The 20,324-nt window shown below is 38.6% G+C and overlaps 1 protein-coding gene across 2 annotated transcripts in view; it reads right to left on the reverse strand.

The window, feature by feature from the left end:
• Positions 1 to 6,596: 6,596 nt before the first annotated feature.
• The window catches only part of lrrc47 (leucine rich repeat containing 47), a 78,219-nt gene continuing 64,491 nt past the window's right edge, over positions 6,597 to 20,324 (reverse strand). Inside the window, exons 7-8 of one of the 2 annotated variants that reach the window (XR_007935507.1) lie at positions 6,809 to 7,705; positions 6,597 to 6,776 (exon numbers count right to left, since the gene is read on the reverse strand). Coding sequence is in view for 1 of the 2 variants with exons in the window: in XM_051930527.1 (XP_051786487.1) it covers positions 7,469 to 7,705 (237 nt within the window). In the remaining variant the exon portion in view is untranslated. Of the gene's footprint in view, positions 7,706 to 20,324 lie in introns of both variants that reach the window. The other variant, XM_051930527.1, reaches the window with a different exon arrangement.

Below are 20,324 nucleotides of genomic sequence, written 5' to 3' on the forward strand. Positions count from 1 at the left end.
CAGTCATTGTGCTCACTGAAAAGCAGCTAAATTAAAACCTTTTGAAGAGTGTTGCACATAGGAAAACTAATTTAACAGGAAGAACTGCAGTTCAGGGAAGCACAATACCTTTTACAAATCCCATACCCGGCTGATGTCCATATGGCGTTGGCATATTTACCCAATTCTGTATGGCTTTTCTCCCTTACCTCAAATACAGCATTACAGTTGAAGTCAGATGTTTATATACACTTAGTGAGTTTTAAAGAATTCTCCCTAACAAATTATAAATTTGGCATATGATTTAAGATATCTACTTTGTGCAGGGCAAAAGTAATTTTTTCCAACAATGATCTCAGACAGAGCATTTCACTTTCTATTCACTACTGTATATCAAAATTCCAGTGGGTCTCAAGTTTACATACACTTTATTAACTGTGCCTTTAAAAAGCTCGGAAAATTCCAGAAAATTATGTCAGGCATTTGATCAGCCTAATTGGAGTCAACATGTCAATATATGTTAAGGCCTACCATAAAAACTCACCGCCTCTTTGCTTGATGGGAAAATCAAAAGAAATCAGCCAAGACCAAGGGGGGTGGGGGGAGAAAAAAAAAAACAAAAAAAAAACATGGGCATCCATAAATCTGGTTCATCCTTGGGAGCAATTTCCAAACCCAGAAGGCTCCATGTTCATTTATATAAACAATAAAACATAAGTATAAACACTATGGAACTACACAGCCATCATACCACTCAGGAAGGACATTCTGTCTTCCTAGAGAAGAACGTACTTTGGCACAAAAAGTGCCAATCAGTCCCAGAATAACAGCAAAGGACCTTGTGAAGATGCTGGAGGAAATAGGTAGACAAGTAATCTATATCCATGGTAAAACAAGTTATATATCAACACAACCTGAAAGGCTGCTCAGCAAGGAAGAAGCCACTACTCCAAAGCTGCCATAAAAACACCAGACTGCAGTTTGTAATGGCACATGGTGGCAAAGATGTTACCTTCTGGAGAAATATCCTCTATTCTGATGAATCCAAGATTGGGCCATAATGACCACTGTTATGTTTAGAGGAAAAAGGGTGAGACTTGCAAGCCAAGGAGCACCATCCCAACTGTCAAGCATTGGTGTGGGAGCATGATGTCGGGGTTTGCTTTGTTGCAGGAGGGACTGGGGCACTTCACAAAATAGATGGCATCATTAGATAGGAAAATTATGTGGATATATTGGAGTAACATCTCAAGAGCTCAGCAAGGAAGCTGAAGGTCAGATGGGTCTTCCAGATGGATAATGACCCCAAGCACACTTCTAAAGTTGTGGCAAAATGGCTTAAGGACAACAAGGTCAAGGTATTGGAGTGGCCACAGAGCCCTGACCTCAATCTGATTAAAAATATGTGGGCCGAACTGAAAATGTGCGAGCACGTAGGCCTACGAACCAGTCCCAGTTACACTAATTCTGGCTGGAGGAATGGACCGAAATTCCAGCAACTTATTGTAAGAAGCTTGTGGAAGGCTACCCATAATGTTTGGCTCAGGTGAAAGTTTAAAGGCAATGCCACCAAATATTAACAAAGTGTATGAACACTTGTGACCTACTGGAAATGTGATATAGTGAATAAAATATGAAATACTACGTGAACACTTCTAAAAAATTACTTATGTCTTGTACAAAGTAGATGGCTTAAATGATATGCCAAATGTATAGTTTGTTAGTATAAAATCTGTGGAGGGTTTATAAAGTGAGTTTTAAAGAATTGTACAGTTTTAAAGAGACTTCTGACTTCAGCTATATGCTAATTTGCCATTCCATATTGTCCTCATGCGACTCTGATTGTGGGGGTGTCTGGGCCTTGTGATGCTGCTAGTATATCGTAGGTTCCTACTACCCAAGACCACAAATTTGGAATAAGCAGGTTTGTTAATATATTGTTAACTGCTGTTCAGTTTACTTACTGAATTATTAGTGGTCTGCACCAATAAATAGGTTTATTAAGTACTAGATATTGAACTCATCCACATTGGTTACATTAATTTTGTGGGTCATGGCTTAAGGAGTGACAAGTCACTATTTCTGTGACAGACTTCATATAAGTTTCATTAGTCTGAATAGCCATGGGTGAGGATAAACTAAAAAAAAATATTATAAATATATATTAATTACTAAGAATTTACAGAAAACAATGAAAAGGATCTAAGTGCAAAAGTCAGATGGCCACCACGAATCACACCTTTACTTCTTCTGTTTACGAATTCCAAGGTGACAGTAATCCTTTACTCCAGAAAATGCATGCCTGTAAACTCAGTTGTCACAGCTGATTTTAGTTAACCTTGCAAAGTTCATTTAGTACATTAGATTAAGCATCCACTAAGGTGAAAATTAGAAATGACAAGCAAATGTAGCTCCCAAGTTTTGTAAAGAGAAAAGACTAGAATTTGCTTCATCTAACACAATACATCTACTTCATCTGAACACAAAAGTACAAGCAACAGCAAAGCATTAGGGAAGATGCACTCAAAGCAATCTTTTATTCATTTTCACTTCCACCACATTTAGCAAATAAGGTTTTCCCTTTTTTTTTTAATCAAGTCTCTGATATATTTGTTAAAAATGTATTGCATACACAGTTTTGACTATGATAACTTAAGCTGCATTGTATAAGCTCTGAACAGGTAAGGAATAAATGGTCATTAACATTTCTTCTCTCCTTGCCTCTAGAGAAGGGGAAGACCCCTCCAATGCACCCTGACATCACCTTGGCCAGACTCCTGGAAGTAACAACTGTACTGGTTCATCTGCTACTTGAGAAACCTCATCAATGGAAGACAGTCTTTCATGGACCATCTTCAATGGAGACCAGACTCTCATGAGGTGGAGCTTTCTATTTACTGCTTAAGAAGATAATCCTTCAATACGGACTGATAGTCGTCAATACTTTTGCTTGTTACTTTTTATTATTCCAGCAGTCACTTGGCAGTTAAATGACCTTGCAGGTCCCCAAATCGTTATGTGTGCTCTTCATTTTGCTACATAATCACTTATTGTAGAAAAATAAAAACCAAAATGACACTTTGTATACACATATGTTGCTTTTCAACTGTTCTCTATAAACTGTTCTGTATAAACACCCAATCAATTGTCTAAATTTTCTGTAATAAATTCTACACTGGAACTTTGTTCTCTGTGATATTTTTATTTTAAAGCGTTGAAAGTTCAAGTAATTTTCTTGAAATGAATACTGTTTTTTGTTAGAAAAAAAAAATAGAAATAAAGGAAATATGCACAAATGATTCATTTCCAATGGCAGGAGTCACACAAACAAGTGTCATTATAAATGAGACTATTCCTTATTCTGACACGCCTTCTAAGTATACTGTATATACTGTAACTAAGTGCTATTTTGCTCAAGTTGTACTTTAATGAGAGGTGTAATGAAACATGTGAAATGGAATTCTGGTCCATCTAATATATATCGAGACCTCGTCTCCATCCTTTCAGCTTATTCCATTCATGTACTGTACATCATCCACCATCAAGCATACTCACACCAACACTTAAACAGTGAGTGATTTCAAAATCAGATCATTACCTAGTGCTTTGGAAGGGAGATTTCAATTACTGTATATGGTTTCCTTCATTTTTCTTGTAGGTTCTTTTATTTTGAAAATATTCAGTGCTGCATTAAAGCATGTGAACTCCTTGTACTTGTAGCTTCCTTTAGCTTTACCACAAAATTATTGTCTAATCAGAACCAGCCTTTCTCATCTGATACAATAGTTATGAGATTACTAATCCTATATGTTGGTTAAGAGGAACTGATATGTATAGTATAAAAACAAATTTACAAGTTAGAATGTGTACACATGATGCAACATTCAGGTGCTTTTGATGAATTAGTCACCTGATTTGAAAGTTGGAGAATTTTATATTTTTAATTACTGCAACATAGAGTCAGTTTCTTAAATATTTTTGTTAACAATAAGCCGTATTACAAAATAAGGATAACAGAAAACAATTATAACACATCAGTAAACTACATTAAATGAATTTCATGTTAATGACACTTTACAATATCATATAGTTAAAAACATATCCCAAACAGGCGTGTGGTGGCTCAATAGCTTTTATACAGAACAGATTCCATTTCAAGTAATGTAAAAATGTCAGTGGCTGATGTGTATTTGTTAGCTGTGGAGGGTCTCTGACTAATTTTAGTTGACATTTTTTGAACAAAACATTTTTAAAGAAGTTCCCGGAGGACTAAAGGTAAAATTGTTGACTGCTTCAGACCATAATGGACAGCTGGTCTGAGACTTTGTTGAAAAAATTATAGTGCCACAGAAATATTGATGATTATTATCTGCAGATAATGCAGCGGTATGTTTGCTTTTATTGCAGACACCGAATACATATTTGTTCACTCTAGGTCCTTTACTCTTGCATCCACTTCTACTTTTATGTTTAACTTACCTCAAACAGCAGGAGAAGTGAGTGGGTTGCGAGTGCTGGCATTTGACAAATGTGTATTTGGAATGCATTTTGCCACTAGGGGCTTCTATCAGAGGTGTAAAACAGGAAAATATACGAGAACAAAATACACAAGTTGAACTGACCCCTCTCAAGGTAAATCTGAAACAGTAAAGGAATCTTGTTATTAAATTTGTAAAGAATATTTCTCTGATTTAAAGTAGACAAGTTCTTAAATTCGCCAATGCTTTTCAAAGGGAGATTTTGAAATTTCAAAAATATATACACTGCGATCTACTGTATTCAAGCTATGAAAACAAAAATGTAACTTTTTCTGACAAATTTCCTTGAGGAATAACTGCCAAATTGAATCAGTCTGCTAGGAGTAAAGTTGTTTCATATGGATAGACAGAAAGACATGACAATGGTAAAAGGTAATTTTTGCATACTATGTGAACACACCTAAAAAGGAATTTGTGCAAGTGCAAAAATAAATGAACCAAGTAGATGTACAGAATCAGGGGTGTAAATCAATGGGAACCAAATTAGTCAATCAAGAGAGATACCTTAACTCTTTTAGGGCGGATGTCGACTTTTGTCAGACAGGAGGGGTCGAGGGTGGTAATCAATTTTAAATAGTGACAAAACCCGCCGCTACGTTTTAGTTTGACCGTCTTTGCTAGAAGGAATGGGAGCTTTGTTAGTCTGACCGAGATTCCCCGTGCTGGTATAAGAAGTGAAGAGCAAATGACAGCAAAAAGGGTATCGACATTTCAAAGCCAAAATATTCTGTGGACACATATCATATTACAAATTATCACTGAATTGGACCCTGACTGGTTGGGCACTGATTTTGATGCAAGTGATCTGGAGATCGAGATAAAAAACGAAAGTGAGGTATCTGCATCAGCTGATTGGTCCCCAGCTGATCGTGGTGCTGAACACATTCATGTAGCTGATGCATCTGTGGCAATGTTCACCTGGGAAGACAGACACAATGACAAGAGGTACAAACCGGCTTGACTGCCACCGCTGCCGTCCAAAGAGAACATGGCAGCCAGCTTGCCGCACATCCTCACTAGCTGTCATGCCGACCGTGAGTGGCAAACTGGTGGCCACAGCACACAGCAAGAGACATTTTATGTTGATTTACATGTGAAACTATAGCTTTGTGTGCTTTTCAGAAAGCTGCATTTTTTAGAAAAATTATTCGGCCCTCAAAGAGTTAAGGAAAAAGAGCTTGGGCAGAACACAGATAAGAAACCTAGTCAGTTTGGTGTTATACACATGGGTGAATACAAACGCAACATGTCAAGTGGAAAGCAGACCTTACATGACATCAAGAAGAGGGTAGTGACTGCACATTTGCTTGGGGGAAGGCAATTAAAATCATCTAAAAAAAAATCCTAGCTCCATCAGTCCATTGTGAGACAAATAATTTATGAATGAACATTTAATATGATAGGAACCCAACCTAGAAGTGGACACTCATCTTAAATTTTGCCAGCATTCACAAGAAGAATAATAAATTAGGCAAAAGTAATCCCAAACATAGCACTTATAAAATTTTGGATCTTATATAAATTGAGGCTTAAAAAAAAAGATTTATTTTAATATGCAACACAAGAACAATGACCACCCACCCTTCTAGCGTTTACATGCCTTTATGTAGCACTGTCTGCAAGGAATCATACAGACATGAAATTTAAATGATCCAAATCACAGAACATTTTAAATGTGCTGATGGACTTGTACTGCATTAGATCAAAGTGAAAATGGGGAATGCCTGTATATAGACACCCCAGAAAAAAAACACAGTTATACATATTTACTAAAACAGAGCCCAGAATACTGTATTGACTTATAGTGACAATTTCCAAAATGATTAATACTGATCCACTTTTTCTTCTTGTAAGTTAGTAGGGTAAGAATATCTTGCAATGGCATCATGGCCTAGAGATATGAGGTTAAGAGCTGAAAGTACGTAATGTGGTAATCAGATAAGTAACTGAGACAATGCTTAGCAGCTTAAGTCAATATATGTTTGAGGAAATGACCTCTAAAATTATGCAATTTGTCAACAAATGTTAGTTTAAAAGAACATTTATACTTGGCTAATAAAAGATACAAATGAAAACAACTTACTACTAAAATCTTATATATTAACATACAGGACAAAATTGAATTTCCATTTTTATAAGAAATCTTAAATTGTAAATAGTTTTGAAATCAATGGAAGACATGGTCATGAAACCATTTTTTAACAATTAACATGCTGTGTCAGTCTGAGAGACTCAACAGGATGTTATTGTACCTATCAACTGTGTTTTTACCATGTTACAGTGGTTTTAACAAAACACTCCTACCACCATCAAAACGCTAAAGATATGGAAAAGCATTAGTTTAACATACTGTACCTCAACATAATCAAAAGACATTGTTTTTGTTACATTTTTAACACAAGTTAACGTATAAATAAACTGACCCAATTCAAAGCTGGATGTCTACTGTAATCTCTATTGTCAAGAGACACACACGCTATTGTTTAAATGAAAATGAACAATTAGTCAACTTTATTTAAACATTCAAAATGAAAGTGAAAATGATAATCTAACATTTTTTTCTCTTGGCCAATGTCATAGTAGGGTTTTGCGAACAATTGGTCATCTTAAACAAAAATGCTGAAAGGCTGTACCATAGAATTAAAAATATTAAAGAGTGCAAGCATACATTCGTGGAAGATATGTAAAAAAATTATAAACATACTTCCCTTTCAAGACATTTTGAAGAATGCTTAGTAAACAGTTCCTGTTGAAAAGTGCTTTTCTTGGGTTACTATCATTTACAATCAACTGCTTGATTTAATCAAAGGCAAATCTTAAAGCATCGCACATGACGTGTTTCATTATGTAAGTGTCTTCTTGATGTTTTCACAATGTCTGCATCAATACCTCAATTATTTGTCAGCTCACATCTGATGCTTCTAGCTGAACTTCCAAAAAGCTTTTTTATACTAACGAAGAACAGTTAAGATAGTGTTTTCCAAGTTCAGATCAGTTTTAGAAGGGTAAACCACCTTCAGATTGCCTTGTGCATCCACAACACGAACTTGCTGTACTATAAGCTCTGGGGAATTGTCACTTTCTTGTTGTGGACTGGCTTCCAACTCTGGACAAGAACCCTCATTTTCCATTTCCAAAGTAACCTCTTCCTTCTGATCAAAAGTAAATTTATTCAGTTCTGCCATTTTCTGTAAAGCAAAAAATATTTAGATTAGAATAAACAGATTTATGTAGGACATAATTTTAAGTCTACAAATGTTTTTACATATTACCTTCCATAACGAGCTGTATTGAAACTCTTCACAAAGTAACTAAAATAATAGAAAATATTTCTAGAAAATCTCATTCTTACAAAAAGATGATGAAAAAATAATCACAGCAGGCCACAGACAAAATATATTTCACCAACAACACTGAATGACGATGGATTTAATTTTTTTTTTTTGACTTTTTCAAGTGAAAATATCTTTAATGTCAAATTGAACAGACCCGTAGAAAGTGATCTAAATTAACATAAAATACAAAATAATGGACCACATAAGTATTCACCCCCTACAGGTTAGTATTTACTAGATGATTTTGGAAACCATGATAGTCTTGATTCTATGTAAACAGGCCTCTATGCACTGCAATATTCCCCAATTCTTCTTTGCAAAAACGCTCAGGCACTGTGAGGTTGCATGGCAATCCCTAAATGAACAGCCTCTTCTAAGTTCAGTTGCAAATTCTCAATTGGACTGAGAGCTGGAGTCGGCCACTCAAAGACATTAAGACCATTGTCTTTAAGTCATTCCAGTGTAGGATTGCTTTTATGATAGGGGTTGTCACCTTGCTGCAAAACCAATCATCTCCCAAGGTGCAGGTTTACTGAAGAATCCTTAACACTAGAATTACCAGAGTCTACGAAAAAACTCGTAGATCCGGCCCACCTTAAAACCGTTCTCACCTCTCTTTTGTCTTCTAAATGTGCCGATTAAGAGGAGCAGCGAGCAGCCGGCTATTCCATCCCCCACCGTCGCAGAACGTTCACTAAGTTTTCCCAGCTTATGGCTTGTTTGATTATCTGGGAGTGACTGAACTGCTGGAGTTTTAGAATAGAAATAATAGATCGCTATTTGGAATACATGCATTTCATGCGTGTTCCGTTTCTACAGTAATCTGTGTAAACACATTGCTAAAACAGAAACTTTTTCATATTTTAGTAATAAATGTTACAAAATGTAGAATGTGTAAAGCCCGAGTTCCTAAGATCAAATAAACACTTCCACAAAAGCTTCACACACCATATAACTGTTTCCGTGGCGTAGCGTGCTAAGATTTGCTTCTCAGATCGAGTAGCTTTTCTCTGCCTCACAAACATGAGTTCAATTCCCCGCTGAGGATAAAGTGTTACTTCTTTTTTTTCTTTTTAACCTCAAACGGACATAAAATTTGTAAATTGGTATGCACTGTCAGTTAATGAGATCGTTATATTTTCATGTGGGATGCTCCTTTTAAAATATTTTTTTAACAATTGAGACTGCAATTAACATGAACAACTGTCCTTATAACTTATTTTTTTCAAGATCCATAACACACAGACAGACAGAGCACTGCGTAATACAGAGACAGACAGGCAGAGATATACAAACAAACAGGGAAGGCACATGTACTGAAAGAAAAAGCACTGAATAAGCTCACAAGCTCTAACATCACCCCTCCCCCCGATCTGGCTCTCTAAGTAACAGCGCAAGTACAGACGCAAACCAAGTGTGATCAAGAGTACTGGTTCGATCCCCACTCACTCCTATATTTGCCGTTTTCAGTAGTAAGCTGCTCTTTTTGTTAATATTACACAGTACACACATGCACTTGATTTGTGTCTGTACTTGCGCTGTTACTTAGAGAGTCAGATCGGGGGGAGGGGTGATGTTAGAGCGGGTGAGCTTATTCAGTGCTTTTTCTTTCAGTACATGTGCCTTCCCTGTTTGTTTGTATATCTCTGCCTGTCTGTCTCTGTATTACGCAGTGCTCTGTCTGTCTGTGTGTTATGGATCTTGAAAAAAATAAGTTATAAGGACGGTTTGCTGACTTGGAGCACCACTGCCTTACTGTGCCACAGAGACGCAAGTTCGATTCCCAGCTTTGAAGAAAGTGTTTTTTTTTCCTCAAACGGACATTGAATTTATAAATTGGTATGCACTGTAAATCGTTAACTTTAAAATGTCAATCGCGGTTATTTCTGTTGATTAATTCATGCTTTTTTACTTAGAGTCAGAACAGGAGCTTTTTCAGCTTATTCAGCTTCTGATCTGACTCAAACAGCGCCAGTATAACTTCACACCCAACCTGACGCTGTTCGTTTTCAAATAATATTGCATTACTTCGACGATGTTTTCTGATTGCTACTATTCACGTCATAAAATGATTTCTTCAAAACGTCACATATATTTGTCTCTTTCTTTTTTTAAAATGTGCGTTGTAGCACTCAGCAACTGGCCACCTGCATGTTCTTGCGCACACTAAACAAGACAGCGCTATATGCAATCATCAGATTCAAATGTTAAGTTATATAGCACAGAATGGAAATCATCAGTTCTTAGCATTCCACCATGCAAGCTGTCATATCAACCGCCTACTGTAACTTGCTTTCTTTTTTCTTCGGTTATAGTCTTGAATACAAGTGCACTTGTTTTGTTATACTTTTACATCAACATATGTTCCTGTGTTTGAGCTACATGGGCATGCTCAAAAAATAAACGTATAATGCCACGAAAAGTGCATGCAGACACTTCAGTTCGCAAGCATTGGTACGACAATGCAGTCACAAGTACACTGCAGGGCTTTAGCGCGTCTTTATGTGAAAACAGCAGTGTCAGATGGGGAGTGTCTGATGATTGCATACAGCGCTGAAGTTACTGCTCTTTACTATGCTTTCCTCTGCATGTGCTGGAGTACAAAAGAAACAGCATACAGCAACACGTGGGGACTGGCAATATTGGGGGAAAAAAAACACGCGGTCGTATGTATCGTGATACACTGCAGAACTATAGCGCGTCTTTATGTAAAAACAGCAGTGTCAGGTGGGGGGCGGTAGGGATGGATCCTGAACGCGACTGAGACAATGAAAAGTGAATTTTAAAAAAATAAAGCTAACCTTTACAAATATCATAAATTACACCAGCTGTTACAGACTGAAATCAAATGTATCTTTTTATTCTAAAATAGTGAAAATAAGAACACTTCTCAAATGGGAGTTGTGCAGGATCGAACTCATGAGCTTCTGATTCCCAGTCAGCGACTGATACTGTTACGCCACGGAAGCAGAGATAGTTAATTCATGTCAATGTCTCACACTAAGACGGGTTGTTTTGGCGGTGGCTTTTTTTTGTACCTTTTGTGAAAGTGTTTCTTTGATATTTGGACTTCAGGCTTCATACATTATATAGTTTATGCCTACATTTTGTCAATTGCTACTAGAATATATAACACGTTTCTGTTTTAACAATGTGTTTACACAGATTACTGTAGAAATGCAATACATATGAAATGCGTGTGTTTCAAATAACAATCTTATTATTTCTACTCTAAAACTCCACTTCACTCCCAGGTAATCAATCAAGGCAAGAGCTGGGAAAAGCCTGTTTACGTTCTAAGTCGTTGGGGGGATGGAATAGCCAGCTGCTGGCAGCTTGTCTTTATCAGTACATTTAGATGACAAAAGACGCTGGCGGAGAGGTGAGAAAGATTTTAAGAAGCGATTTAAGGTGGGCCGGATCTACGAGTTTTTTCGTAGGCTCTGGTAATTCTAGTGTTAATGATTTCCTGGTATTTTTCTGCAGATGAAAAAGTGGATCAGTACTAATCTTTTTGGAAGTTATCACTGTAAGTCAGTATTTCTAGGCTCTGTCACTTAAAAATATATTTTTTTTAATATATTTTTTTGCCACCCTAATGCCACACAGATCTTGACATGTTACAAAAACCATGCCTTGGGTGGGAAGGTGATTTGACAGAAATGACATTAGCGACAAAGTGGTATCGAACCTACAATCTCAACACTAGAATTATAGCCTACGAATAAACTCGTAAATCTGGCCCAACTTAAATATCTTCGTACCTCTCTGTCTGCATCTTTTATCTTCTAAATGTGTCAATAAGCCCAAGCAGCCCGCCATACCATCCCGCCACCGCCTCGAGAAGTTCTCCCAGTTCCTGCCTTGATTGACTGTCTGGGAGTGAGCTACCCAGAATTATAAGGGGAAATAATTTGATGTGTGTTTTATGTCTTCAACAATCTATGTAAACACAGTTAAAACAGAAACGTTTTTCATGTTTTAGTAATAAATAACAAAATGTAGACATGAACTGTATAATGAATGAAGGCTGATGGCCAAATATCAAATAAACACTTTCAGAATTGGTGCAAGTACAGTACAACGGCTTCCGTAGTGCAGCGGTAAGATCCGTTGACTTATAATCCGGAGGTCGTGAGTTCGAAACCAGCTCCCTGGCAAATTTACCATTTTGAGTAGTGAGCTGCACTTATTTTTAATATTATACAATAAAAACATACATTTGATTTGTGTCTAACAGCTGGTGTAAATTTACAGTACTTGTAAAAGTTAGCGTTTTTTTTTTTTTTTCCCACTTTTATTCTCTCAGTCACAGTCACGATACATACTACCGCCCTAGGGATCTGACGCTGTGAGTTTTTATCTGGGAAAAACTGTAGATGTGAGTGGTGTTTTGAGACAATGGAACTGGAAATTCTCTGATCGGGAGAGATAAAAGCTGACACACAAACGCTGGTGAATCTGCTTTCTTTGTATCTCACCATCACTTGAATTTTTTTTATTCAGTTTTATTGAGTGTTCCTGCTTACGTTGAATTAGTATGCACCTTATGGTCCATGATGTCAAAGACGCACTGACAAAAAAACAGAGACATAGGTATATATGATATTTGGAATAGCTAATTTTATGACCTGTATAGTACATTTCGGAAAACATTGTGGCACTGATGCAACATTATTCATATTCATTCGCATGTCTTGTTGTGCTTGTAATCAGTGACCACGTTTTTTTTTTTTTTCGATCTTGCCCATGCAGTCTCCGCAATTTGGTGCACAGTGCCGTTTCTTTTGTACTCCAGGACATACAGAGGAAAGTGCATATAGTGTGGAACTGACCTCTCTGTGCTGTAATCATCAGATTCAAATGTTAGTTCCCACACACCCAAGGACCATCCTTTCTACGTTTACAACATGTGTACCTGTTGCAATGTACACACTTCTCTTCTGTGCTGTGGTTACTATTACACTGAAGAGGCTGGGGGGAGCAGCGATCTTGGAACAGAAGCTTGTCGATGTTGCATCCTCTTTTGCTTTATCCATCGCCTTTTCTGGTAAGAAGCGACGGCGAAGTTTCTCTGCAAGGAGAGCAAAGAACACTCTTCTCAGCGGACCCCTGCATGCTTTGTACAGTACATGTGCGTTGACCGCCGCCAGGAAACTTCTTCTCCACTCCTCAGGCATCCTCTCACTTTCCAAGATTCCATTAAACAATCTGGTTAAAAACACCACTGCCATCTCTCCTAAACACCTCCATGCTTCCACAAGTACTGTATGTCATCTGGATCAACGGCCTTTCCATTTTTCATCCTCTTCACAGCTGTCCTTACTTCCTCCTTGCTAATACATTGCACTTCCCGATTCACTATCTCCACATCAACCAACCTCTTCTCTCTCTCGTTCTCTTCATTCATCAGCCTTTTAAAGTTCTCTTTCCATCTGCTCAACACACTCTCCTTGCTTGTGAGTATGTTTCCATCTTTATCCTTTATCACCCTAACCTGCTGCACATCTTTTCCAGCTCAGTCCCTCTGTCTAGCCAATTGGTACAGGTCCTTTTCTCCCACCTTAGCGTCCAACCTCTCATACAACTCATCATACACCTTTTCTGTAGCCTTCGCCACCTCTCTCTTCACCTTGCGCCTTATCTCCTTGTACTCTTGTCTACTTTCTGCATCTCTCGGACTATCCCACTTCTTCTTCTTCGCCATTCTCTTCCTCTGTATACTCTCCTGTACTTCCCCATTCCACCACCAGGTTTCATTTTCCTCCTTCCTCTGTTCAGATGTTACGCCAAGCACCCTTCTTGCTGTCACTCTTACTACATCTGCTGTAGTTTCCCAACTGTTTGGTAACTCTTCACCACCACCCAGTGCCTGTCTCACCTTCTCCCTAAACTCATCTTTGCAGTCTTCCTTTTTCAAATTCCACCATTTGATCCTTGGCTCTGCCCTCATTCTCTTCCTCTTCTTGATCTCCAACATCATCCTAAAGACCACCATCCTATGCTGCTTAACTACACTTTCCCCTGCCACCACTTTGCAGTCTTCAATCTCCTTCAGATTGACTCTTCTGCATAGGATGTAATCTACCTGTGTGCATCTTCTTTCACTCTTGTACTTAGCCCTATGTTCCTCCCTCTTCTTAAAATACATATTCACCACAGCCATGTCCATCCTTTTGGCAAAATCCACTATCCTCTGACCTTCTTCATTCCTCTCCTTGACACCATACCTACCCATCGCCTCCTCGTCTCCTCTGTTCCCTTCACCAACATGTCCATTGAAATCCGCTCCAATCACCACTTTCTTTTCCTTGGGTACACTGTTCATCACTTCATCCAACTCACTCCAAAAATCTTCTTTCTCCTCCATCACAACAACATTCATCATCATCTTTCCAATTTCCAGCTTCATAATCCTTACTCTGTCGGACATTCTTTATCACCTCCAAAACACTCTTTTCTTACTGCTCCTTCAGAATAACCCCTACCCCATTTCTCCTCCCATTCACACCATGATAGAACAATTTGAATCCACCTCCAATCCACCTGGCCTTACTCCCCTTCCATTTAGTCTCTTGCACGCACAATACATCAACCTTCCTTCTCTCTATCATATCTGCTAACTCTCTCCCCTTACCAGTTATACTGCCAACAATCAAAGTTCCTACCCTCAGTTCCACTCTCTTTACTTTCCTCCTCTCCTCCTGCCTCCAGACACGTCTTCCCCCTCCTCTTCTCCTTCGGCCAACAGTAGCCCAATTTCCGTCAGCACCCTGTTTTCTAACAGTACTGGTGGCAGTTGCTGTTAACCCGGGGTTCGACCGATTCGGTATGGAAATTTGTAGTGTTGTCCGCATATTGATTTGGCAAAATTTTACACCGGATGCCCTTCCTGACGTAACCCTTGCCATTTATTCGGGCTTGGGACCGGCACGAAGAAACATAGTGGTTTGTGCATCCCCTGTGGCTTGGTCAAGTAGTATATGTGTACCAAATTTCAGGTCAATAGTTCAAACAGTTTGCGAGCTACAGGTGACTTAAAATCCTGGACAGACAAATGGACAGCTATGGTAGCATATTATAAAAGAAGATATAGATGATATGGTGCTGTACAGTATATATCAGACCCACAAACATCCTTACCAGTATTCCTTAATGCAGTAGCAGAATTTCAAAATATATCTGGACTGGCCAATCCAGTCTCTTTGCAATTGAAACTGGTCCTTACTTATTAACGAGTCTCCTGTAAAAATACTATCTTAGCATTTAGGCCTGTTAGGTGAGAGAATACATTTTTTTCTATAGATCATGATTGAGACCTTTGACATTCCAGCTTACAAAGTTCACTGTTTGCCCTGAGAGGCTCCGCTTCTGAACTTTTGAGGACATTATGTAATCCTAATTAAAGGTAGTGCATTGTTTCATAAATTAACTTTAACCTTGATTTCATATTATTGCCAGCTATTATGGTTAAGTAACCTATTATTATGGTGGCACATACAGTTGTGGGGATTAAAAAAACAAATAAGAAGTAATTTTCACCACGCAATACCTACACTACCACTACCTATTTAGCGGTGTAGCAGTGAAAAAGAGCCCTCGCGCAACACCGCTGATTAGTGGTGTAGCAGTGAAAAAGGTCCCCACTTGAACAGTTTCCCACTGCGCCACGTTCCGAACGTCGTTTAGGCAATTTAAACCGGTGTTGCGGTATAAGAAAAATCCATATCATAACAAAAATAAAAAACGGTTTTTGGTATGAATCGGTATACCACACAGCACTAGTACACACTGAATGATAGGCTGAGTGATACTGACTTAAATTGATATTGTGATTATTTTGACTTAAAATGTGATACTTGATATACAGTAATCCCTCACTTATCGCGGGAGATAGGTTCCAAGGCTGACCGCGATAACTGAATTTCCGCGAAGTAGGGACACCATATTTATTTAATTATTTAACGTGTATTTGGACATTTTAAACCCTCCCTGTATTGTTTACAACCCACCCTTTACTCTATTAATAACAGGGACAACTGCTAAGCAATATGAAATCGGTAGATAAGTTTACACTTACTGTATAGCGAAGTACACGTAACAGCTTGTAGGCGGTCATGACGTCGTCGACCTTGTTGCAAAGATTCCTAAAGCAGATTCCATCCAGACTACTGCCTTATCACGTCCACTTGCAACTCGTTTTGTGCCCTGGTTAAAGGACACTGCGGCCGTAGATCTTATATGCTTTTCCTCCTTTTTAAATAAAAAGAATCGTGGACTCATTGAAACTTTTACCTTTTCTGCAATCATTTGCATCTTCTGTTGGCGCTTGGACACGGCCCCTGAAGCAGTAGCACGTTAATGCTGAATGAGTGAGATGAGACTTCCTGGTTAATGCAACACTCCGTCGCTGAGCCAATCAGCAGCACACAGGATCTTAACTGCGTGCTCTGATTGGGTAGCTTCTCAGCCATCCGCCAATAGCATCTCTTGCATGAAATCAACTGGGCAAACCAACTGAGGAAGCAAGTACCAGAAGTAAAAAGACCCATTGTATGCAGAAACCCGCGAAGCAGCGAAAAATCCGCGTTATATATTTAGATATGCTTACATATAAAATCCGCGAAGTCGTGAATCCGCGAAAAGTGAACCGCGAAGTAGCGAGGGATTACTGTATATATGTGTATGTATGTATGTATGTGTATATGTATATATGTATATGTGTGTGTGTATATGTATGTGTGTATATGTATGTGTATATATGTTGATATGTGTATATGTAGATATGTATATATATGTGTTTATGTATATGTATATATATAATTACATAACCTCTTTAACACATTACTTCTGTATTTTGCTAGTATATATATATATATATATATATATATATATATATATATATATATATATATATATATATATATATATATATGTATGTATTATGAAATATTTGAGAAGGAAACACTTATTTTTTCAAAAACTATCAATTTCATGAATACCTGTGCCACAAAAATGGTCAGTTTGAAAAACATGTTTTTTTCCAGCTATTTTTGTTTCGTATCTACTCTGATTATTTTGGAGTTTCCAATGTATGCACTGCATTCAACGCTTTGTCTGCTCTGACAGTCACTATCATCTCAGTAAACATTGATCTTGCATGCTTGCACTCTCTCTCTGTTTGATTTTTGTCATATATGAAATGACAAAGCTCTCGATTCATTACAGCACTAATCACGCAACATAATACATGTACTGTACATTATACTAATGTTTTATGATTTGCATCAATTATCATGGCTCTTAATTATTATTTGCATACATGTGATTTTTTTTTTTGTCTATACAATGAGCTCTGGTTATTGATTTCATTGCATTCACCTGCATAAGAAATGCTTTATTTGCAGCTGCCCAATTCATATTTTTCACTCTGCATTTTTAATTTTTTTTTAGTTCTTTTTCTACAGTACAGAAAAGTATCTTATAGGATTGGCACCAAAGAAACATTTGTAAGTGGGGCTACACATATGGAGGAATGCAGTTATATTTCCACTGAAACTGAGCCATTGCAGAGGACAGGAGAGGCTGGGGGTGACACCTCAGCACCACACTGGAAGTGTGTGTTTTTTTTTTTGTTTGTTTTTAAAAACGGTGGCTGGAGTGCCAATCCCGCCACCAACCCCCATGCTTTCCCTGTTAGCTGGATGCAGGTTAACGTCATACCCAGGACGAAGCAATTGCATGTTAAGGGCCCTTGCTCAAGGGCCCAATGGAGTAGAGTCACTTCTGGCGTTTAAGCGATTCGAACCAGCAACCTTCAGATTGCCAGCACAGATTACTAGCTTCTGAGCCACCACTCCGCCTGAGCCATGGTAACTACCCAGAAAAACTTAACTTTCACTTTTAAGTCAAACAAGCAGTAAAGTAACATTTCAATATAAAAATTTGACATTATAAAATCACATTGATTTTCTGTTATCCTATTACTAACAACCTCTGTTCAAAAAAGTAATGATTCTATATTTGACTTCCACCAACATAGTAATAAATGAAAGATTGACAGGGCATTGCATTTATGAATGATAAGGCAAAATGAACACAGTATATATGAAATATCTACAAGTGTAATTTGGAAGCTCAGTTCACTTACTAAACAAAAAATACAAACTTAAAATGAAAACAAAACTGCCAGTAACTAAATTCCCCTCCTTAACTGATACACAAACTTTACATAATTCACACAAAAGAAAATTACAAAGGCTGACGCTCATATTCCCAGTTATGGCATCTTCATATGCAATAATGAATTTTATTTTTAGAGGTTGTCCTGCGTGCATTCATCCAAATCATTTCCAAAAAGCAGAGATAACACTACATGGTCTAAACACCTCCTGTACAGATCTTCGCTCCATTTTTTTCCCTCTTACTCACCACCACAACCAGGCAACACGGGTAGAGTTGACAGATTCTCACTTAAAAAGGGCAGTGAAAATTTAGTAGATTTAACTTTCAGAAGTTATAAATCATCAAATAAAAAGTACTGAACATTGCAATATTGCAATATTGACTTCATGCTAATCTTTCATAAATTTCGAATAAAGAATTCAATATATTGCCCAGCCTTAGATACCACATATTAATTTATGTCAGCAAAAACGTATCACTTTATTACACCTAACTGAAAAACCCTGTATTTAAAAAGTCCCAATTATATATTTTTTTAATTGAAAAAACGGATCTTAAGTGTTTCATCAGTTTTTGCAGTAACAAAGAATACTCCATTGTGATACATATCACACACATTACTATATCCATCTAACCAAAGCTTCATAATCCATATTACTAACCGAGAATGGTAAACCGGATATGGAAGCAGGTACATGCCCATGGACGCAGGAGACATAGTGCGCAGGCGCCACACAAAGCCCCCCTCCCCAGAGTGAAACGGGAGAGACTACAAACATGCGCAGGCGCCACACAAAGCCCCCCGCCCCAGAGTGAAACGGGAAAGACTACGAACGACACACAGGCGCCACACAAAGCCCCCCGCCCCAGAGTGAAACGGGAGAGAAGTAATATGGAAGCAGGTACATGCCCATGGACGCAGGAGACATTATAAAACAAGAGGAGTCAACGCCCCGCCCCAGAGTGAAACGGGACACACTACGGAGTCCACAAAGGTTTACAAATCAAACCCGAGATAGTATGGAAGTGCGTCTGAAACCGCGGAAGCAAAACTGTCTCAGCTCCAAAACCAAACAGCCCAACAACTAACACAGCTACAACAACGAGCCCGCATGGACAGATACAATGAACGTAGACGACTACAACGCGCGTCTCAAACTGCGGAGGCAAAGCAGGCACGGGTTCAAAACGAAAGAGCTCGAGTGACCGAGATACAAACACGAGCCCGCCTGGATATAATTAATGAATGCAGGCGCCTACAACGCGCGTCTGAAATGCCGCAAACCAGGCAGGCACGGCTCCAAAAAGAAAGAGCTTGACTGACCGAGATAAAAAGTGAAACGGGACACACTACGGAGTCCGCAGTGGTCCACAATGCTCCGCATAGTACAGAAGGAGCTCCGTATTAACAGTGGGGGGCCCCAGAGTGACACGGGCGAACGCTCCATATTAAACGTACGTCATCCTCACACATCCAAACTATACAGCATAGGTGAATCACATTACAGTGATGCATTATTGACAGTACAACCACAGAAATCGCTCCGTATTAACAGTAAGTGCAATTATTCATATTTCTAACGCTACACAACGGAGAACTACTGGAGTCACGATCACGTCTCCAAAACTATACAGCTCCACAATACACGTAGGCGCCTACAACGCGCGTCTGAAACCGCGGAAGCATAACTGTCTCGGCTCCAAAACCATACAGCTCCACTAACGGAGCTACAGAAACGAGCCCGCATAGACACATACAATGAACATGGACGCCTACAACGCGCGTCTCAAACCGCAGAAGCAAGGCAAGCACGGGTTCAAAATAATGCAGGCTCCTACAATGCACGTCTGAAACTACGGATGCACAGCGGGCACGGGTTCAAAACGCCGGGGGTAGGCGAGCAAAGCGAGCAGGGGGCGGAGCCCCCTTGTATTAGGATGTTAAACAACCCTTGTGTGCTTACAGAGGTATGGTAAAGGGTTCTAGGGACATTGGTGGAATGCAGGGTTAGGCTGGAATAAAGTGTGAAGATATGCTTCCATTTGTACCTGTAGGCAAAAGCTAGCTAAATCTTGAATTCTGTAAGAGTACAGACCATAAACGTAGGGCTTCATGATCCTTCTAGCTTTCTTATGTTTATTCAGGAGGTGTCCAAAGTTACAATAGGGTCAATTGGCTTGTGGAGACCAAGTGAACATAGTAACATCACTTTTTCTGCTTCCATGCCTGGTCTTACTAACATGGTGAAGCAGAAATCACTAAATGATGGACTTTGCAATCACTAAT

The sequence above is a fragment of the Erpetoichthys calabaricus genome, chromosome 8 (genome assembly GCF_900747795.2).
Source record: "Erpetoichthys calabaricus chromosome 8, fErpCal1.3, whole genome shotgun sequence".
Classification (NCBI taxonomy): domain Eukaryota; kingdom Metazoa; phylum Chordata; class Cladistia; order Polypteriformes; family Polypteridae; genus Erpetoichthys; species Erpetoichthys calabaricus.